The sequence below is a fragment of the Spermophilus citellus genome (genome assembly GCF_964194105.1).
Source record: "Spermophilus citellus genome assembly, chromosome: X".
In the NCBI taxonomy this organism is placed as follows: domain Eukaryota; kingdom Metazoa; phylum Chordata; class Mammalia; order Rodentia; family Sciuridae; genus Spermophilus; species Spermophilus citellus.
Window position 1 is genome coordinate 36,984,573 of NC_138190.1, and position 23,313 is coordinate 37,007,885.

Here is a 23,313-nt window from a genome sequence, read left to right on the forward strand (position 1 = left end):
TTACATATACACACATGCATGCATCCAAATGCACATGCTTCTACATGTATTTTAAAAATATAATATACATATATAATGTGGATCTCTGGATATCTTCAAAGACTTACTAAATTCATCCACAGCTGTCCAAATTTATTACCTTACAATGCATCTCATTTATGATCATACCTTGTTACTTGAGAGCAATAAAAAGCAAGATAAATCAAATGTGTAATTCCAGGTATAGTAAAATCAAGGATATAAGGGAGAAGGATAAATTGACTGACTCTTAAAGAAAAAAAATTAAGAGAAATATATATTAATGCAGGAAATGAACAGCTACAACAAGAAATATAATTTCCTTTATAGTTTTTGAAGTTTAATGAACATAACGATCAAAAAGAAATGGTTTATAAGATTAAGTATTTTAGTTCTTTTGATTATCATTCAAACAATTTGACAATATGCATAGCTAAATGAATGAGTGATTTTATACAAACACCATAATATAATAATGAACAAGCTTTAGTGCACATCAGAATAACCTGTCATTTGTTAAATATATAGATTTCTTGGTCCTACACCACTGATTTATTAGGTCTAATGGCATGATTCCTATACTTTGCATTTAAACAAGCACTCTGAGTGATTATGAGGCATGTGATTCTGCAAATCTAGCAATACTGCTAATGGAAAGGGTTTATGATATTCACTCACATTTATATATCAGTCTGTAGACTGATTTCTCAACCTCAGTATTATTAACATTTGGAACCAGATAATTCTTCATTGTAGGGGCCTTCCCTGTGCATTGTACAACGTATGGTAGCATCTTCTACCCAGTTGTAACAACCAAAAATATCTGCAGACATATGTGAATATACCCTGGGGAGCCAAATCCTCCTTGGTTGAGAAAACACTACTCTATAGGAACCAAAGCCCCTGAAACCTGACTTTATTTTTAGCAAGAATACTGATCTTTCTATATCAAATCTATTAATACTGAAGGCTATCTTTCCTAAAACTAGATCAAAGAAAACCTTCCTGAAATGGCCTATCCATCCATTCTGTAATGTCTCAGCTGTTCCATTCAAGTACTAGACACATCAGACTCCAATATTTATATGGATTTTGGTATAAGATAAATTTTACCTTAAACCTTTTATAGGAGTTTTGATCGCTCAAAATAGCTGAGGGATCACAGTTTAATTCTTTACTGCCCCCCTCCCTTCATTTGGAACCTGGAGACATTGTTATAGAAATCCCTAATGCATTTTGAGTCTTTATGATATGACAGGAGCACATTGACTTGGGGGACAAATCTTAAAGTTAAGACTCAAACAATAATAATCCAATCAATGAAGCTTGATAGAATCTAGACAGCCAACATGATAGATACAAATAAACATGAAGTGAATTGTAAATTTTCATCATGTGTCACTTAAGGCAACAGTGTCTTTTTCATCTTGTAACTTGCTCCTTCATATCCACTTTCCACCCTTCTCCACCCTACTATAGCTACTCTATACCCTGGGGAGATAGGGAAAACACTTGTTGGGTTTTAGAAGTAACACAACCACACTGGGGCATGCAGTTCCAATATATTTTCACATTAATTCATAAAGCTACCAGTTCTTAAAATAAGAAAGGGCCATGCAGCAGGACCAGTGTGAGCTCCTTTTGCCATTTGGTTCATTGACCCAGCAGATGCAGTGATATGGAAATGTCATGGCAGACAAAGATATGGTCTGCAGGTTTTGATAACCTCTAGTAGAAGAATTTGAGCAAAGACCTCTTAGGATTTTAGAATGAAGCTATGTAAGACCTTTTTTTTTTCTTGCTGACAACTACCCTTCATTTGGAAAAGCAGTTCATTGCTTGTAGTCAGGTCCTGGTATAGACCGAATAACTGAACAAGTGATCATAAGTCCAAAATGTGCATATGTATGGATCATAGATTCAAATTGTGCTCTACTGAATTATAAAGTTAGTCATGTATCACATTCCATTATAAAATGGAAGTGATACCTCTGAGCCCAGGCTGAGCAGGTTCAGGAGGCACAAGCAAACTATTTGAGCAGGGGTTATTTAGGTTCCTAAGGTGCCCATTTCTTTCTTTGGTTCTTATCCTTTAACCCATACATATTACCTCATAGAGAATGCCCTAAAAATAGTGGATGGAAGAAGAGAAAACAAAGGCCTAGATTGCAGAAAGATTTGTACCTTCCAGAGTTCTCAACTATAAGTGAGTGGTTACTGCATTTCATCACTTTTAGGGGAGTCCCCTAAGTCAATGGTGAAGGAATATTCTCCCAAAGGCAGAACTTCAGGCAGCACATCTGCTGTCCAGCTAGAGCAAGAGAGAGAGACATGGGTTAATGTCTTAATTTGTTTTGCAAAAAACAGACCTGAGAAACATTGGTTATGCCCCTAAAGTAGATGTGGAATAAACTAATAAACTAAATAAACTAATAAACTAAATAAACTACCTCCAGGAAGGGGAATACAAAGGTATGTTAATGATCCATCTTATCTATGGGCAGCTGAAACTCAATCCCTTTAGAGACTCCCTGAGATACTTTGTGGAATGTGATAGAGAATTGCCCCACCAAGGACAAGAAAACCAAGATATATTATTCATGTCCCTCATTGGCTGGTGTTTCCCTTGTGAATATCAAATTCCCACCATTTTCATGCAGTCCTATTCTCAGATTGAACAAAGTCCCAGAAGAAAGCCCTCAGGCAGGGAAGTAGAAGGACTGGTTCAGTTAAAATAGGGAGCTAGCAGAGGTCTAGGAATATTCTACTACAGCATATGGTAAACTCAAACGTAGGATGCAAGGTGGGGCATCAGTAACATGTGCTACAGCCTGAGTGATGGATCTATGCTGATCATGAAAATATGCTGATCATGACTTCACACTTCCTGATTTTAAAACTTGCTCCAAATCTACAGTAATCAAAACAATGTGCTATTTGCATAAAGATATATATATATGCAAAACAATGGAATAGAATAGAGGATCCAGAAATACTCCTTTAAATTTAAGGAAATGATCTTTCCCAAGGATGGCAAGACAAGTCAGAGAACACAAAACAGTCTTTTCAACAAGTGGGATTGGGGATGTAGCTTAGCATGCACCAGATCCTGGGTTTGATCCACTCAACAAATGGTGTTGGGATAACTGGATATCCAAATACAAAAGTATGAAGTCAGACTTCTTCCTCACACTATACACAAAAATTAACTCAAAACAGATTTAATGCCTAAATATAAGGGATAAGACTATAAAAAACTTTAGAAGAAAATGAGTAAATGTTTTAAATCTGGGTGAAGCAATACTTGATTGATAATACCAAAAGCACAAGCAACAAAAAATAGATCAATTTGAGTTTATAAAAATATTTTTTGAAAGTTTCGTTATCTGGATATCCTCAAGAAACTGAAAAACAATCCATAGAATAAGAGAAAATATTTGCAAATTATCTCATATCCAGAATATGCAAAGAACTCTTAAAGCACAATGGTAAAAAGGTAGACTACCCAATTTTAAAAAACAGGAAAAATACTTGAAGAGACACTTCTCTAAAGAAGATATATAAATGACCAATAAGCATATGAACAGATGATTAACATCGTTTATCACTCGGAGAATGAAGAGTCAGATGAAGAGCCAGGCATAGTGGCACATCCTAGAATCCCAGCTACTTGGGAGGCTAAGGCAGGAGGATTCCTTGAGCCCAAAAGGTGTAGGCCAGCCTAGGCAACATAGTGAGATTCTTCCTCAAAAATTAAAAAAAAAAATCAAGTCCAGGGATTTAGTGCAGTGGTAGAGCACTTGCCTACCTTGTGCAAAGCCCTGGATTCTATCCCCAGAACTGCAGATAAAAAAAGAAATTTAATTAAAAATCACAATGAGATGCCATTTCACACTTTCCAAGATGGCTATAATAAAAAATACAGACCATAATAAGTGTTGCAGATGACAGGGAGACATTGGAACTCTCATACATTGCTGGTGGGAATATAAAATAGTACAATCATTTGGGAAAATAATTTAATAATTCTTAAAAATGGAGTGGAGAAAAATGGTGAGTGACTACTAAAAAGTATAGATTTTTTCTTGGGGTGATGAAAATATTCTAAAATGTGATGATGGTTGCAATCTCTGTGAATATTCAATGAACCAAAGATCATTGATTTTTAACTTTAAATGGATGAATTATAGGGTATGTAAATGATAGGTTAATAAAACTAACAGCCATTTGTCCCCACAGTGTAACATTTTCATCCTTTTCCTAACTGCCTGTCTTTCCTGAGTTAATGTCATTTGTGAAAGAAGAGAAATATATGTAAAAACTTCTTTGCTAATAATCTTTAATTTCCCAAGAGCCTCCAGAGGAAATTGTGTTACTTCTATCTTAATTGCTTTGTTTTAGATTTTTGTATATAACTAGAATTTCTTAAGAACAATGGCATAATTATTCATTTAAAATCTATCTTGATGCAAGGGCATCTTTTATACCTGAGTGTAATGCTTTTCTTTTTCCAGAGATGGGACTGTGAAACTCAGGGACCCACTGGATGTGCAGGCCACTGTGCAAGCCTTGAGAAAAAGGCTGAGGATATAATGAAATATAGGATCATGAGCAAACACACAAGAATATGCTGCCAGACCTTGAAGTTGTGTCAGTGACTGTAGATAGCAATTTGGTACTTATAAACATAGAAGGAATAAAACCATAAAAATGCAAACCATAACACTGTGCAAATACAATAATAAAACCAGATGGTATATGAGTTCCCTGGGGAAATGGGAAACGGGTGGGCAAAGGAAAAGGAAAAGGCTGAAGATGGGACCCAGGGAATTTAGTGGCTCAGAAAATGAAGGGTCTTGGGGAACTAGATGAAGAACAGGGAGAAACAGCACAATCTTTTGGGTCAATGTCAGATGCAGCCAGGTGATAATGCGGTAGATATATTCCTTCATATCTGGCTATAAGGAGCTCATTGGTAACCTTAGAGAAAAGGGGCCCTGTGGATTTTTGAGGACACAAGTCAGATTTTAGGAAATAAAAGGATATGAAAGAAACAGAGGCATCATTTGCATTTGACTTTTGAAAGAAGAATGCAGAGTTAGGGGTATAGCTCAGTGGTAGAGCACATGCTTAGTATGCATGAAGCCCTGGGTTTGATCCCCAGTACCAAAAAATAAAAGGTAAAAAAAAAAGTGAATGGCAACTGAAAAAGATAGATGTTTTCGGTGTTTACATATTGAGTTGTAGAGTATAGAGGCTTTTTCTAGGTAGAGTGAAGGAAGCTATTATATGTTTCAAGAAAGCTTGGCTACCTTAGCTATCTACATTTGGAAAGGGGAAGAAAATTGTTTTTATTAACCTTTAATACAGCACAATCCTTCCCTCCTATTTAGTGGGTCTCTTTATAGATTTCTTTATTTAAATAATTTTTATGAACTACAAAAAAGAAACTATCAAAAGATTTCTCTTATAGGCTTTGTCACAAAACAAAACTACAGGTCCCAAGGAATTCATATGAATTGGACAGGCATGTCCCTAAACCAATCCAGAAACTGTTTAGTTTCTAGATGATTAAAGAAAGATATTTGGCAGCTTCCAGAGTGACCTATGATACTGTAATAGCACGTACTTCCTTTTTGCTTAACTAAATTATAAAAGTACAGAGAGATGAAACTTTTCAATGTGCCAATAAGTAAATGCTAATTGCTTACTATAAACTTGGCTTATCTTATATGACCAACAGTAAAGAGTAATATGGAAGCCATAAACTATCTCCTGTCAATAGCCTCCTGTTAGGAACATTGGTAGATTAAAGATGTGATTTCTCAAAGGGACTTAAGTATTGAGGCACAATGCCAGGGACATTTTGTTCCACTCGACAGCAATAATTTCTGCTGTGTCAGTCCTTTTGAGATTAAAGGCCATTTTGGAAAAGTAGTGAAGTTTCAGAACATATCCACAAAATAAATCTGACTATTACTCTAGATTTTTTAATTCCTTTTATTTTTAAAGAGCGGTAGTCATTTGAAAGTCTATTTCTAGAGCTCCTGCCTCACAGTCTTAGGTCACAAAGACATTTCTTGCTGAGAAGTGGTTTAGGATTGAGAGGCTGCTGACACCTTGGTGAGAAACTATAGGATCACATTTAGGAGACAGAGAAGGTCCCTATTCTCAGGCAGTTCTCACTCAGCTAAGAGACATCCCTGGCTCCTACTGAATTGCTTTATGGATTCACACATATGAAAGTAGTCTCAAGTTGTCTAGTCTAGAAGTAGGCCATGGAGGAACTAAGCCCTTTCATTCACTGGTGAGAAAGGAGGAAGTGCCCTGTAGTTACCAGTTCCCTACATATGTGTATTTCTTTGTGGCAGATTTAGTTTTCTATGCCTTAAGAACAGAGAAGCCAGAAACCAATGACAGTGTTAACAGGATGAAAATTTGTTATAGTATGAGGGTCCTCATGGTCTTCTTTTAGAACATTCCATGGCTCCCATTCCTAAGGACATTGCCAGGCCAGATTCTCCTCTTTCTCTGAACACTCAAATACTTCTCCTGCGATGTTTGTGTGTTTATTAAGGCTCAGATTAAGGGATGCTTAGGTATCACCCCGTGAAGAACTTTAATGGGAATAAGAAACACATTTTGTTGAATTATATTTGTAATTCTTTGCTTAATATCTCCAGATGATTGAGAATACTTAAATTTTCTAAATAAAATATTCTTTTTCAAAGTACAGATAAGATTTTTATGAGACTATTCCTTGAGTATAAGTGCATTTTACAGAGGAAAATGGAGATTTTTTTCCTGATTTCAATTTAGGAGAGAATTATAAAAAGAACCAGCTGTTCTAAAGGCTGCCCAAAATATTAATCTAACCCCAGACTCTCTTTTCCATAGCTGTTTTTGTGTTCTATGTAAAATGTCTCTGACCGTTTTTCTCAGAACATGCGGTAGCGTTTTCCAAAGTTGGCCATGTTTTCTTGGCAGTCTTCTTATTCCCTTGGGGTTTCTTAGTCTCTATTTTTACTACTTTGAAACAGAAAAGATGCATGTGGAAGATTTATAAGTTTCACATTTCAGAGTTCTTTTTCTTTTAGTGGGGAAGTTTAAAATGTCTCTAGAACAAACCTATCTCTACATTTCATCAACCATGTAGGAGGCAGGAAAGCACATTTTATGAGCAAAGGCTTTGGGAGCAGGAAATTTCCGTTCTACTATTTACTAGCTACTGTCACTGGGCTTTAGTTCCCTCATTTATAAAATGGCAATATTAATAGTGTTTGCCTTCACAGGGCTGTGGGGAACATAACATGAGATAACGCATATGAAGAGCTCCGGCCAGTGCTGGGCATGGAGAAAGATCTCAATAAATGTTAGTGATGATGGTGGTGATGGTGATAAAGGATTCAGTCTTGAAAAGTTGTATTGCTCCATTTCAACATAGCATTTTCAGATAAGAAATCAGATTGCATAATCTAGCAAGGTTATTTGAATTTGCTATGTGGAAGGGAAATTTACTTCTTTGGATGCCATATCTTCTTATTCACCTGGGGTATGTCATGTATGCATGCACAGTGTTATATTTTGTGTCCCTGCCTTAATAGTCAGTTTTGCTTGAAAAATATAACACAATTTTTGTGAAAAATCTAATACAACTTTTGATATTGTGCAGTGAATGCAGTAAGCATTCTGCAAATATTTAAAACCAAATTCTTATGCACAATTTTACTAGTAAAAAAAAGATTTTTATCTTATGAATAGTGAGAAGACATTTATTTTGAAAGTACAAGTGTCTCTCAGTGTTTTCAGGAGATCCATTCCAGGACCTACTGTGTAAACCAAGATCTAAGGATAGTCAAGTCCCTTATATTAAATGACATAATAATAAAAGGCATAGCATTTGCAAACAACTTACATACTTCCTCTCATATACTTTAAAGCATCTCTGGATTGTGTATAATGCCTATTGCAATGTAAATGCTACATAAATAATTACAATGTATCATTTAATTATTTAAAAAATAATTTAATGAAAATATTAAATAAAATGAAAAAAGTCTGCACATGTTTAGTTACAGATGCAATTTTTTAAAATTTTTTGATCTGTGTTTGTTTGGATCTGCAGTTGCAGAATACAAGAATACAGAGGGCTGACTACAAATGGAATTAAATTTGTAAATAAGATCTTAGAAACTATCTAGTCTTGATCTCTTTTCCTAAGGATTCAGCCTCACTCGCCCTTGCTTTTACATAGCTCAGTGTGTGTCACACAATGAAATAAAGTAAATTGTTGCTAATAATGAGCAGTCTTCATGTTAGAGATATTGATATCAAACCATATAAACCTACTTGGAGTAACAAAGGAAATTTACTAAGTGGAAATGAGAGGGAACACAGAATCAACATGAAGATGAAGAACTGCACTTGAGAATGAGCCAGAGAGCAGGAAAGCTCTGGCAAGTTAGGGGCAGTAACCCTAGCTATGACCTTTGTAGTAGGAAGCATCTGCACAGCATGCTGCCCAGAGAAAGAGAGCCTACATCTCTATTTCTTCTATCCATGGATGATGATCTCCAGAATCAGAGTATTCTGAGGGTGTGTGATTGGCCAAGGTCATATCACAGACTCACAAGTGGGCTGGTTCAAGAGGTGTGGGGGAGGAGGAAAAGGAATCTAATTCATCCTCTTCTGTAATGATAGTTAGTACTGAGAATCATCCTTCCTAGGATGGAGGAGGGGCAATTTCCCAAAAAGAAACCATGGTACTAGTATGAAAGTAGAATGGATGCTGGGCAGCTCCAAATGGAAAATGTTCATTATTCTACATTGCTAACATTCTGATTCTTGACATCAGACATAGTCTATCATCTAGCCAGTCTTTATTTAGCCTGTGTAAAACTTAAAACATGGTTTGAGATATCCCACTTTGCTATTACTGTCATTTATGTGGTCTAAAGATAGTCCTATATGTCCTTATCTTGCTCTCCTCAGGTTAGGATGAATTTATTTATTTATTTACTCAAATAAGTGGAAATAAATCAAAAGCTATGTTTTCCTGTAAGTTAAAAACAGCTTATACAGCACTGGGAAAATTTTGCTAAGTTTTTTAAAATTGGGCTGGTATAGGTAAAATATATTTATTTTTCACCAAAGGGAATGCTTCTAACACAGTAAAGAATCCTATTACTTTGAACACAACTAACTTAAATTGGTTGGTTCTTATATTTTTTGAATGCCATTCTAACTTAAGATATCATTTTTTTTTCAATTAATACTTTTTGCTTTTATGTTCCAGGGGAAAACTTACCCATTTCGGGGAGCATTTCCTCCTGTGTGGAATCCTCTTGCATATCTGGACTACAACAATCTGTGGCGGACAATGGATAATATGGGAAAGGAGGTAAAGTGTGTGTTCAGTTTGCACATGAGCTATTCGTGAAATAGTAGTGTTACCTGTTTAATATCCTTCCATAGGGCAGGGAATATTGCTCTGGACATTAATGCATATGATTTCCAGTGCACCCAACAACTCACCAAAGGTGGTAGGTTTTCTACTCAACAATTGGATAAAATGAGCACCAAGAGGTTATGTAATTGACTAAAGACCACACAGCAAGGGAACCAGTATTCAGACTTATTCCTACTTATACTAATGCCAGTATACCTTCGATCTTATGCCATTGAACTTTTATATGATATTTTTGCCAAATATCTCTACTTAAAGTGATCTTGTCCATCTATAATACCACTTTAAATAGTAAAGGAAGGAAGAACTTGCTGCCCCAAGATTTTTTCACTTAGTTTCAAGTTCTATAAATTTGAATTGGTGACCTAAAATGGGTATTAGCTTTCAATAATAATGTTATTATTTTTTTAATGATCATCCTAATCATAATTATACATAAGTTTATACATATTCTTTTTTAAAGAGAGAGAGAGAGAAGAGAGAGAGATTTTTTTTAATATATATTTTTCAGTTTTTGGTGGACACAACATCTTTATTTTATATTTATGTGGTGCTGAGGATCGAACCCAGTGCCCCCCGGCATGCCAGGTGAGCGCATTACCACTTGAGCCACATCCCCAGCCCTGTACATATTCTTATATGTAATTATGATCATCATCATTATTATTTTGGCAACAACATTAAGGTAAAGAGCCTTCCCACCTCTACATAGAATTCTAAGCCAATCACACATTCCAACAGAGACCAATAAATCAATTTTTAGAGGTTCTCATAAAGGCCTCTTTGAGGGTTTGTGGCGGCAAACCTGAGTGTGGGACCTTCTTTCCTTGCAGATTCCAGCTGATGCTCCCTGGCAGGCCCCTCATGCTGAGGAATGGGACAAGATGACCATGAAAGATCTTATCGATAAAATCTGCTGGACAAAGTATACTTGATTATTCAAAATTTCCTTTTTATCTTCCCTTCTGATCTTTTGTATCCTGTCTTAAATTTCAGTACTTTTCTTAGTAACTTGCAGGAAAAAAGTTTAGAAGAAATCTAGTAATCTAACAGTTGGTATTAACTTTGAGGGCACTTTAGGTACTTCAGAGTAGGTTTGAACAAAGAATGAATAAAAAACTTAATTAGGTACCTAGAGTAGGACATCTTTTAATAAAAGAGTCTTATGGTCTTCAATAAAACCAGTTAATTATGCTTTTCTATTATATACAGTTTGCCTACAAGAGCATTTGTGGTGATATTTGAAAAGTAATTCTATAGATATAGAATAAATAGAAACTAGAGGGAAGCTAATAAAATATAAACTTTAATCATTTCTTATAGTTCACTAGTACATTTATGACTCAATGTCAGGGATACCTTCTGAGAAATGTGTTCTTAGGCAATTTCATGGTTGTATGAACATCCTAGAGTGTACTTTAACTAAGATGGCTACTACATCAATAGGCATATAATCTCACATGACCACCATCATATATGTGATCCACTATGGACCAAAATGTCATCATGTGGAGCATGACTCTATTAGTTTTACATTTATTTTAAAATATATATATTTATGTACTTATTAACATGTAGTTATTTGGGGTCTACTATATGAGGGTACTGTATCAGGCACTGACTAAGGAATGGTGTTGAACTTGTCATGAAGCTTACATTCTAGCAAGCAAGACTGACACTGAACATATACTCTAAGAGAGTGCCTACAGCAGATAGAAACTCATCTGGTCTGAGGATAAAATAAAGCATTTCTTGGTGCAGCATTCTTAAAACTAAAACTTAGGAATTAGTGCATCAATTAAGAATGAATTGCAGGAAAATGGGAGAGACAGGAAGGATACATGGTTTGGAGGATGGTTTCTTCTAGGAGCAGCCCACAGGACAGAAGAGGTAGGTGATATTGGGGTACAGTATCTTCTAAGAATGGCCCAAAGAGGCTGGAAGAAGGCAGGAAATTGCGGATGTTGTAAGAGAATGGTATCTTTTGTCATGTGAATTAATTGAGTCATAAGGCTTGGGAGAAGAGAGCAGTGTATGATATGGTGTATGATGTGGGGGAAAAATATCACACAATAATGAGTTACAGATTCTGAGAAGGGTGGATGATATGTATGTGTTAGTTAGTATCTTTTAGGAATGACCCACAGGGCCAGAGTGGGAAGCAGAAAAGGTAAATGGTATGGGTTGGATGATATTTTCCAGAAATAACCCACAAGGACAGGGAACACAGGAATGGTGGATGGTGTGACAGGAAGATATCTCCCAGGAATGACTCCTAGGGGCTTGGGGGAGAGAGAGAAGGGTAGATGAGGTAGGGATATATATTGTAGGAATGGATCAAAGCTTCTAGGGAGGAGCAGAGAAAGTTAGATGGTGTAGGGGGATGCTGTCTTCCAGGAATGACCTCCAGCGGCAGAAAGAGACAGGATAGAGGATAATGTTGGGGGAGGGTACCTTTCAGGAATTATCCACTGAGTGCCATCTGGGAGACAGGAAGGATGGGTGTTGTTTGGGCACTCGTATTTTACAAGAATGACCCAGGGTCAGAGATTCTATTCAGGAAGAATGGATAGTGTGGCAAGATGGTATCTTCCAAGAACAACCCACAGATGCAGAGAGGAGATAGATGGAGAGTGGATTGTGACATTAATGATAATTTCCTCTGGGCATGTGCCTGGGGATTGGGGGGAAGACAAAGAAGCTTGGGTGTTGAGGGTAGGTGATAGTATCTTCCAGGGACAGGGGGAGGCAGGAAGGGTGGATGGTATTGGGACAATATTGTTTTCCAAGAATGATTTACTGGGTGGAGGAATAGGGTGGGGAGACAGGACACAGAGAATTTGTGATGGATTTTCCAGGAATGAGCCATTGTGGCTGGGGGAGGAGAGAAACAGGGAATGGATAGTGAGGAGAAGGGGATAGGATCATTAAGGACTGATTAATGGGGACTTTGGGGACCTCAGGTAAGGATGATATCTTCCAGGAATGATCAACAGGAGCAGGAGGAGACAGAATGGATATATGATGTTGAAGGTACATTTTTCATGAATGACCCAAAGGAGATGGGGGAAGAAGAGACTATGGATCCTGTAGGGGTAGGGGAAGGTTGAGGGGAAGTATCTTCCAGGAATTAGTTCTAGGGGCTTGGGAGAGGCTGGGAAGGGTAGATATGGTGGGAATGCTATCTTCCAGGAAGAACCTATGGTGACGGAGAGACAGGGAAAGTTGGCTGGTGTAGGGGGATGCTGTCTTCCAGGAATGGCTCAATGCGACAGGAAAGATGGATGTTGTGGCAGGCCGATATCTTCCAGTAATGCACAAAGAGGCTTGGAGGAAATGGGAAGAGTCTAAGTTTTAGGAGTGGGATGATATCTTCCCAGGAACAACCCAGAGGGCAGGGGAAAATGAGAGATTAGATGGTGAGGATATTATATTCCAGGAATGCACATCAGGGCTTAGGGGGAGACTGGTGGAGTGTGTGAATAGTATTTTCCAGTAGTGACTCAAGGGGCTTAGTAAAACAAGATGTGTAGATGGTGATGGGGGTGGAAGGGCTGGTATCTTTTAAGAATGAGGCACTGGACAGTATAGGAAAAAAAAAAAAAGAAGAACAGATGTGGGTAGGATGGTGTCTCCCAGAGATGGTCCATAGGGGTAGGGAGAACAAAAAGGGTGGATGTTGTTTGTAGAATGCTATTTTCCTGAAATGATCCAATGCATGTGGAGGGTGGTAGGTAGGAAGCATGGATGTTTTGCAGGGGTTGATGATATATTCTAAGAATTAGCCCAGGTCATGAGAGAGATGGAAGGGAAGGTGGATAGGGAAGTGTAATTTCCAAGGAAAGAGTTAGAGTCTGGGAAGCAAGCAGAAAGAGTAGGTAGTTTGGTAAGATGATGTCTTCCAGGAATGACCCACAGAAAAGTTGGATGATGTAGGGGAGGTGGTATTTTCCAGAATTGATCCATGGGTGTAAGAGAGAGACAAAAATGGCAGATACATGTTTCATAAATGACCCATAGGAGCTAGAAGACTCAGGGAAAGTTGGATGGTAGAGTATATATTTCCCATGAATGAGCCAAAATCAATTGAGAAGAAAGAAATAACGGATGTTAGGGTAGGAAGGTACATTCAAGGAATGACCCACAGAGGGACACTAGAGGGTGGATCCTGGAAAGTGTAGTGTCTTCTAGGAATACACCATAGAGTATGGAGAAAGGTACATGTGGTGGTGTGTGGTAGATGATATCGTCCAGGAATGGCCCATAGGTGGAGGGGAAGACAGGAGAGGTAGATGTTTTAGGGAGGGTGTTATCATCCAGGAATGACCCATAAGGGCTAGAGGGAAATGGGCAAAGTAGGACAATTGCTAAAGATGGTACTTTGGTGTTGGGGCAGAATGGTATATTCCATAGCAGCAGGGATAGGAGTGGAGATAGGAGTTGTGGGGGAGGTTAGTATGGTGGGTAGTTGTTGGGGGGATAGTGTCTTTCAGGAGTACTCCACAGCAGGGATGAGGAAGATAGGGAAGGGTAAATGTGGTGTGGGGGGATGTATATTCCAGTAATGACGTAAGAGGACCTGGGGAAAACAGGGAAAGTCAGATGATTTAAGAGGATGGTATGTTCTAGGAATTACCCACGGAGGCAGAGGAAGACAAAAAGGGTGGATGATGTTTGGGAGATGGTCTTCCAAAAATGAGCCAGGGTAAGGGGCTATACCCAAGAACAGTGGATGGTATGCCAGGGTGGTATCTTTCAGAGGTGACCCACAGGTGTAAGGGGGAGATGGAGGGTTAACAGTGGGTGTAACTGTAATATCTTCCAGAAATGGCCCATTGGGTAGAGGAAGGAAGCATGGAATTTATCTTCCAGGAATGACTCACAGGTACAGGTGGAGATAGGAAGTACAGATGGTGTGAGTAGATGGTATCTTGTAAGAAAGAGAGGGGATAGGGGCTGGGATTGTGGCTCAGAGGTAGAGCGCTTGCCTAACACATGCAAGGCCTTGGATTCAATCCTTGGCACCACATAAAAATAAATAAATAAAATAAGGATATTGTATTCAACTACAACTAAAAAACTTTAAAAAAAAAAAGAAAGTGAGAGGGGATAGTGGGACAAAAGAGCTGCCAGTATGGAAGGATGGCATCTTCTCAAAATAGTTCAAAGGTGCCTAGGGATATAACATGAAAATTTTGTGGGATGGGTAGGTAATATCTTCGTGGAATGATTTACAGGGGCTTTGAGGAATCAGGTAAGTGTAGATATAATCAGAATGGTGTCTCCCAGGGATGATCCACAGGGGCAGGAAGAAACAAGTGAAGTGGATCATATTGGGGGGAAAAGTATATTCTATGAAAGATCCAGTGTATCAGGAAGGGGAGACAGGATGCAGGGATGTTATGGAGGTGATGGTATATTCCAGGAAAGATCCAAAGGGTCTGAGGGAGGGCAGTGGCTCCTCTGTATGTTGGGGGGCTGGTATTTCCCAGGAATTAGCCACTTTGACAGGAAGAAAGAAAAAAAGTTGAGTGGAGTAGGGGGATGGTATTTTCAGGAATTGACTCTTTGGGTATAGAAAAGTAAGGGTGGCTGCTGGGGAAGGATATGAAGGGCATTTCAGGAATTACCCACAGAGGCAGGGGAACAAAGGATAGGTGGATGGTAATGGAACAATGCTACACTCCCAGGAGTGTTTCACTGGATAGACGACTGTCAGGAAGGGTGGAAGTTGTGAAGAGAGATGGTGTCTTCCAGCAAGAAACCAGGGTCATGGGGGAGAAGAAAGGATGTTTGGTGAGAGAAAATGTGCTATCTTCTAGGAAAGAACCAGGATCACTGGAGAGATAGAGTGTATGATGTGGCATGATGGTATATTCCAGGAATGAAAGGGGTGGGTGTAGATGGAAGGGTGGATAATCTGTCTTGGGAATAATATCCTCTCCAAGTGCACCACAGGGGCTGAGGGGAAGACAGAGAAGTATAGATGTGGTGGGATATTGCAAATGAAAAGGCTGTGGATCTAGCTCAGTGGTAGGGTACCCTGAGTTCAATCCCTAGGACTATAAAACAACAATCAAAAAATGGTATTTTCTAAGAATTGAACCTTAGAGGTTGGAAAAGTTAGGGAGGTAGCTGCTGGGGAAGGATGGTATATTTCAGGAATGATCCACAGAGGCAGGGGGAGACAGGATGGATGAATGGTGTTGGGACAATGGTATCTTCCTGGAATGTTCCACTTAGTGGAAGGGTGGGCAGAAAGGGTGGAAATAGTCAGGAAGAATGGTATTTTCCAGCAAGTTGCTAGGGTCCTATGGGAGACCAGGGTAGGGGGTGGTTGATGGGGGAAAACGTGAATATTTCCAGGAAAGAACCAGTCAGTGAGGAGAGAGGAATGGTATGGCAGGATGGTATATTTCAGGAAGGATCCATAGGTTTAAAGGGAGATGGGAGGATACTGAGGGGATGGTATCTTTCAGGAATGCACCACTGGGATTGAAAAGGGGAGATGGAAGGATAGATTTGGTGGGTATGGTATATTCCAGGATTGACACATAGATGTTGGGTGAGATAGGGAAAACTGGATAATTTGGGAACATGGTATGTTCCTAGAATTACCCACAAGGACTAGGGCATAGAAGGATAGAGGGGTATAGGGGATGGTATCTTCCAGGCATTACATCCAAGGGGTCTAGGGAAAACAGGGTGGATGTATTGAGTTGGGTGGATGATATCTGTCAGGAGTGAGCCACAGAATAGGGTAGGATACATAGAGAGTTTGGGTGGGATTAGATATTCCCAGAATCACCCACAAGAGGCAGGGAAAGTTAGGATGGATTTTGGGAGATTAGTATTTTCCAAGATTGATCCACTGAATGAGGGGTGCAAAAAGCATGAAAGTTGGCAGGTGGGGTTTATGGTTTCTCCAAGGATAGAGCCAGTAACAGGAGGGACACTGGAACCTTGCATAGTGTGGCAGGGTGGTATCTTTCAGGAATGATGCACAGTGATTAGGGGAAACAGGAAAGAAAAATGGTTTATTCCAGGAATGACCTAAAGAAGGTGGGAGGAGACAGGGAAGGGTAGAGGCAGTAGGGAGGGTATCTTCTAGGAAGGACTCACAGTGGCAGGGGAAGACAGGGAACGTTGTATGCTGTAGGGGGATAATATCTTCTAGGTAGGGAGAACAGGGAACAACTTTTGTGAGGGTCCTGGGATGAGAAAGATATAGGCAGGTTTTAGCAACTGAATGGTCAGTGTGCTTGGATCATAGAGATAATAAAAATAAATGGTGTAAGGGAAAGTTGGGTACTGGTTGAGCAGCCTGTTGTGCAATATGTATTGACTACATTTGAGATTGTACCTTTCTCTGTTTTAGGCTATTGAAGGGTTTTAAGCAGAAGTTTGGTTTTTTTTAGTTTTATACTTTTAAAAGACCTCATTGCATATAGGACAGAAAAAGATATGAGAGGAAATGCATAGGGAATATTTGGGGGAATGTAGGAGCACCCACTTTTGTGGGCCAGGTGAGAGACATTAGTATCCTGAACTAGGGCAGAGACAAAGGAGATAGGATGTTTGTTACAATAGATGAGAAAAACTATCCCTAATGGTCCCCAACAAGAACATTGACTCTTAGACATAACCATGCTTAGCACATTTGTAGCTAACCCAAAATTAGTTAATTAATTTCTTCCTCCTCCTCCTCCTCCTCCTCCTCTTCTTTTCTTTTTTTTTTTTTGGGGGGGGGGGCGGTACACAGTACTAACTGAGGGTTGAACCTAGAGGCTTGTGCATATTAGGCAAGTGCTTTACTATTAAGCTACATCCCCATCCTTTTTTATTTTCTATTTTTGTTGAGACACTGTCTTGGTAAGTTGCCCAGGCTAGTCTTGAACTTTGGATTTTTTTGTCAACCTCTGTAGTACCTGGGATTACAGGCTCCATAATTTCTTTTTTATCTTCATTTTGTTTATTTTCATGTGGTGCTGAGGGTCAAACCCAGTGCCTCACATGAGGGAGGCAAATGCTCTACCACTGAGCCACAACCCCAGCCCTCCATAATTTCTTAAAGAGGAAGAAAACTTATTTTTCCCAAGAGTTAAAAATGCATTCCTTTGGAACTTGAGCCTATGAGGTTTCTTTCTCCCAAAAAAGCAGGAGGTACTTGCTAAAAATACTACATTTCATTTCTTTATGATACCAGGGGATGAACCCAGGGGTGCTCCACCACTGAAGTACATCCCCAACCCTTTTAACATTTTTTTTAAAATTTTGAGATAGGATCTCACTAAGTTGCGAAGGCTTTCCTTGAGCTTTCAATCGACCTGCCTCAGTTTTTTGAATAACTAGGATTATAGGTGTGTACCACCATGCCTAGTTCTACTTGCATTTTGAAAACATGTGCTCCTGTGAATCATGTACATATTCTCCTCTCTTTTTCTGTAAACAGGACTGCAAGGCAGTTTGCTTCTCTTTTTGTGAATATCAATGTGACCTCTGAGCCCCATGAGGTATCTGCCCTGTGGTTCTTGTGGTATGTGAAACAATGTGGTGGAACAACTCGGATATTCTCAGTCACCAATGGAGGCCAGGTATGGCATGCCTATTCCAAAATTGTAACTGTATTTATTATTTTGCACTCACCCAGAGCAGTGTCATAATAATTGATTCAGTATTTCCAGTCATGAATAATTAGCAATGTAAAATGATCTAAAAAAATCTCATTTCCTTTTTTTTATTCCTGGAAAAGAAGTTCACAAGTAAAGAATATTTCATTTTGAATTAATTAGGTCCTGGGAATCACATTCTTTCCTTTTGGAGGTAGAAAAATCAAGCAAATTAATGTAGGAGAAACTAGAAAACTAAAATAAATTAATTTCAAAAAAGTTTAAATACTTGTAAAATTATTGCACTGAAAATCATCTCTATTTTAAACATAAGGCTTTGGTGCCATTTTCATAGTTATTTATTTATATTAACTGTTACATAATGGAAATGACTGCTCTAATTAACTCAGTGATTTATGGCCATTCTTTTCATAGTAAATTCTATAGTTTGGATTCCAAATTTCTGTTGTCCATTTTTATTTTCCCAGTTTCCATACCACTTCCATGAATTCTAGTTTCCTGGTTCCTCAGACTCTGAGATTCTTTACATTAAAGCTCCATGTTCAAAGAGAATGAGTATCTCTTTTCTAGGAATATTATGCTTGGGAGTGAAGAGGTTTAATTAGTAGCAGTTTATTTCTAATTTATACTCTATTCTTTGAGTCCCAGAATTCTGAGTGCATTTCACAAGGTGTAAAGTCTTTCTACCCCCAAGTGAACTATTTTTCTTAGATCTACAGAAGTTCCCAAGTTATTCTTGTGACACTGAGAGTTATTGTTCATTGAATGCTTAGTTTTGGCAAATGCAGGACTGTTGCATTTTTAAGTGTCTTTAATTAAAGGCAGAATTCCCACATTACTCTTCTTAACCCATATTTTGCTTTGTGAGGTATCTTTATGCATATATGTTATTTGTAAAAACATTCATTCAGAAGAGTCAGGATATTTCTAAACAAACCCTACAGGACCTTATGGAAAGTTAACGTTCAGATTATGAATCTCAAGCTATTATCACAATATCTCCCTAAAGAAATTAAGTTCCCCCCTTACAATGTAATTAGACAAATACTAAACATAGAGGGATAGATAGTGGACAATATTGTAATGGTTTGTGATCTTTACATTACACTAAAATTTAGAGCAACCCTTGGAAAACCTAGGTCAGATTGTAGATTAAGTGGTTCCTGTTTCTTGAGGAAGGACAAATTATGAATTTATGTTTGAACCACCATGGGGATAGTTTTACAAATAACTTTAGTGCTGCCATAAAATAATAGCCAGTTATAAAAGTGAAAAAAATACTGTGTGGATACTCATGATTGAGGTACTTAATTGTCAATTGTGGACTGTGCCCCAGCCTACTGACATGCATTTTTAGCCATCCAATGAATATTCTGCAATAAGCTAATAATATTCCCCTGGTTCTTAGAAAATGCACCCACTGGGACAAGCACAGCTCCCTCCACTTCCCAAGGACCCTTTCATGCTCCACTCTCTTAGGTATCTGAAGCCCACAGACTTGCTATTTCCTTTCAATCAGAGCAGTACTGGCATAGCGGAACAGTTTTTCTGACCTGTAATTTTATGAACTAGTAATGGCTTTTCAGTGCTAGAAACTATACAGAGGATAACTGTACAGAGAATCCAATTTACTTTGTATATCGTCACTGCTCAGCATCATTCAAAATGTTAAAGATGATATATCACACCCTCTGCAAAGACTATGATTGTGTTTGAGGTGATGTTTTTCCTTTGCCTCTATCCTAATGGTTAGTGTTTGGAGAGTGTTTGGAGAGTGAAGGTCTGGCTGTGACTTTCTGGAGATTTCCTAATCAGTGGAAAATAAGATTTCCCTCCATTAGGCTTTCTAAGTCCCTGATTCTGTTTTCTTTCCTGCCTACCTCTGTCTGTAGGAACGGAAATTTGTAGGAGGTTCTGGTCAAGTGAGTGAGCGGATAATGGAACTCCTTGGGGACCGGGTGAAATTGAGCCATCCTGTCACCTATATTGACCAGTCTGGTGCCAACATCACCATAGAGACACTGAATCATGAATGCTATGAGGTAATTTTAGTCAAAAGGATTCTATAGTAAATACGCCTTGTGTCTTCTGCAGTTTCTAACTAAATATAATCAAAGCTGTGGTATAGTTAATACTGGTGTGTTTCTGCCTCCTCTCCCAATTTACCAGCATGGTTGGTAGATCCAACTTCTTCTATTTTGTTGCACCAAATTGTCTAATTTTGCATGTTGTCACTGCTTAATATCATTCAAAATATTAGAGATGTTTCACACCCTCTGCAAAGACTACAGCTCGTGTTTGAGGTGATGTTTTGCATATGTGTTTTTTAGTGCAGATACGTAATTAGTGCCATCCCTCCGACCCTGACTGCTAAAATCCACTTCAAACCTGAGCTTCCATCAGAGAGAAACCAGCTAATTCAGCGTCTTCCAATGGGGGCTATCATTAAGTGCATGATGTATTACAAGGATGCCTTCTGGAAGAAAAAGGGTAAGCTGCTCTTATTCATGTTTAAACTGTATTAAGTGAAGGAACCACATTCTTTTGGTAATATTTAACAGAAGGAACTGAATAGAAAAAGATAAATGTTTTCAATTTAGTAGAGAAAGGATCAGAATTCTGTCAATTTCTTCGCAGTGCCCTGCAACACAAAATGACCCCAAGAGCACTTGTTGGCAATGGGAGGGAAAAGAGGGCCCACCATGAGAACACCACTTGGGGGTTTCCCTGGCTCCTTACACTTGACCTTCCACTTATTCTTTATTGGCAAAGTGAGACCAGGAGCTCTGGGGAAGAAGTGATCCTTTGAAGTTGGAGAGTCCTAGGCTCTGTTACTTACTAGCCTCAGTCTCTAAGCATAAAGTCGTAAAAATACATATTACCCTGGTGGTGTGAGGATTAAATGAGACAGAATCAGGGACTTAGAAAGCTCTATATATATTGTTCCTACTGTTGATTAGCTTTCTGCTCATACTCACAGGATGCCTTTTCACAACTTCTTCCAGGGATAATAGAGATAATTGCTTTTAATATACTCAACTCTTTCCCCCATCTTTTCCAGACATCAGGGCCATCTTACCATTTTTCTCATGCATTGCCCATAAGCCCTTTATATAAAATGTCATTATCCCTGTGTGAGACATTCTTGTATAGTCAGTGTGTGTATTTAACAGGAAATGACTTCTAGGGTTGGGGCAAAAAACCCCAATAATTTTAAGATTTATCTTCCTCTTAGCAAAAGTGTATACATATATGCTATGTTTATGTGCCTCTAATTCTGTAATATGGGTTGATCTCAATCTCTTATTGATTTTCTCCTGGATAAGATTACTGTGGCTGCATGATCATTGAAGATGAGGAAGCTCCAATTTCCATAACTCTGGATGACACCAAACCAGATGGATCACTGCCTGCCATCATGGGGTAAGTTAGAACTAGGTGTTCTTTATTTTTCAAATTGTGTTGGTGTAGATGCTGGCAAGTATATTGTTTTGGGATCAAGTTCAAGAAAGGATAAATAACCCAACAAAAATATATCATGTTTCTATGTATTAAAATATTCATAGTTATGTTTTGCATGTGGCACAAGAACACTGAGAGACTACTAAAACTGACACCATTTTGAACTGATGCCCATATATTTATTTCTCTTATAAAACTTGCATGTTAAGGATGGAGTGGGAAAAGCAGCTAGACAGGCAGTATGGTAGCCAATCTTGCCTAGAGGCAGAATGTCCACAACCATTCTGGAAATACAACTGTTTTATCCCATAAAGTCTTCCAAATACAGGGTTTCTGGGCTTTATCCTTTTATTCATTCCAAACACCTGCTACAGAACAATTATTAAGCTGTTCCCTGGGATACTAAACAGCTGGTTGATCAGGAGGAATAGTTCACAGTGGAGTCAGGCCTTGAGTGAATGGCATGGCACTTTTTTCTTCTTGGTCACTCTGTAGTTATCCTTCACCTGTGGTACTTCTCTTGCCCTTGGAAGTAAATGGATGGTGCAGGGTATAGTCCTATGCACAGAAGAGTACAGATATGTGCACATTTGGGAGGAGATTGAAAGAGCTCTTCTCTTCTACACCACCTACCTGTTAGAGACTAGTGGTCCAAAGAAGTAGGACCTCCACAAAGGAAACACTAAGCAGGACCACAGACTCCTGATTACCTACCATTTTGCCCTCCAAAAAACTATACTAATAAAAAAACTCATTATTTTACCCCACCAAAACAAAAGAACACAGCTTTAGTAGCAATCAAGTGACTTTTAGACATGATCCAGTGGTTTCCCACTTTGCTCCTGGGAAATGCATGCCTCCTGCCTGAGGGGAGAAGTGAGTTCATGCATATCAGATCATTTTAGAAAAATTACAGAGTCAAAAGGAGCAGATCCATGTCCTGAAGGATTTAAAAGGCAGGCTACACTACTGGGCTGCTAACAAGACATTTTGGAATCACTTCCCTGTTTGTTAAATATAAAAAATAGCACCAGATTCCCTGAGAAAGGCAGATACTTACAACATAATAACCAGAAGAACAACATATCCTCTTGATCGCCTAACCCCATTGAGCAAGAAAGGGACAGTTATTTTGGCAGTTTAACATTCACTTCGCTAGGCTAGAGGAAATCAGAAGGTTGGTAGACAGGTTTCAGGAGAATATCAGTTGAAGACCTATCCAATTATGGATAGAAGAATATTGATATTCTTCTTGCCCTTGGCATTAGATATACTGACATATGCCCTACTGGGTTTGCTTCAGCTGTAATAACTGAGACATGAGTGGCAGGACCCTTCCAGATGTTAATGGGGTTATTTAAGCAGTTCCTAAAAAGTAGTATTCTAATCTGTTATTTATTTATTGGTTTTATTTATTAACAAAAATAATGCTATATATAGGGTATAATGTGATATTTCAATACATATGGGATTATCAAAACAGAATAATTAGCATATTCATCACCTCATAGATATCATTTCTGTGTGGTAAGAACATTTAAAATCCTCTCTTTTGGGTGTTCTGAAATATACAGCAGTAGTAGTAGTAGTAGTAGCAGCAGCAGCAGCAGCAGCAGCAGTAGTAGTAGTAGTAGTAGTAATAGTGGGGCTTCAACCAAGGGTGCTTTACCACCGAACTATACTCCTAGCCCTTTTTATTTTTTATTTTCAGACAGGGTCTAAGTTGCCAAGGTTGGC

General features: G+C 38.6%; 2 protein-coding genes across 7 annotated transcripts in view; both read left to right on the forward strand.

The window, feature by feature from the left end:
- Window positions 1–23,313, forward strand: part of LOC308638858 (uncharacterized protein) — a 547,213-nt gene that overhangs the window by 223,075 nt on the left and 300,825 nt on the right. The window lies entirely within an intron of this gene.
- Window positions 1–23,313, forward strand: part of MAOA (monoamine oxidase A) — a 79,945-nt gene that overhangs the window by 41,522 nt on the left and 15,110 nt on the right. Inside the window, exons 4-9 of the mRNA XM_081276747.1 lie at window positions 9,314–9,418; window positions 10,318–10,409; window positions 17,937–18,078; window positions 20,007–20,156; window positions 20,445–20,604; window positions 21,441–21,537. Of these exons, the coding sequence (XP_081132873.1) occupies window positions 9,314–9,418; window positions 10,318–10,409; window positions 17,937–18,078; window positions 20,007–20,156; window positions 20,445–20,604; window positions 21,441–21,537 (746 nt within the window). The remainder of the gene's footprint in view (window positions 1–9,313; window positions 9,419–10,317; window positions 10,410–17,936; window positions 18,079–20,006; window positions 20,157–20,444; window positions 20,605–21,440; window positions 21,538–23,313) is intronic.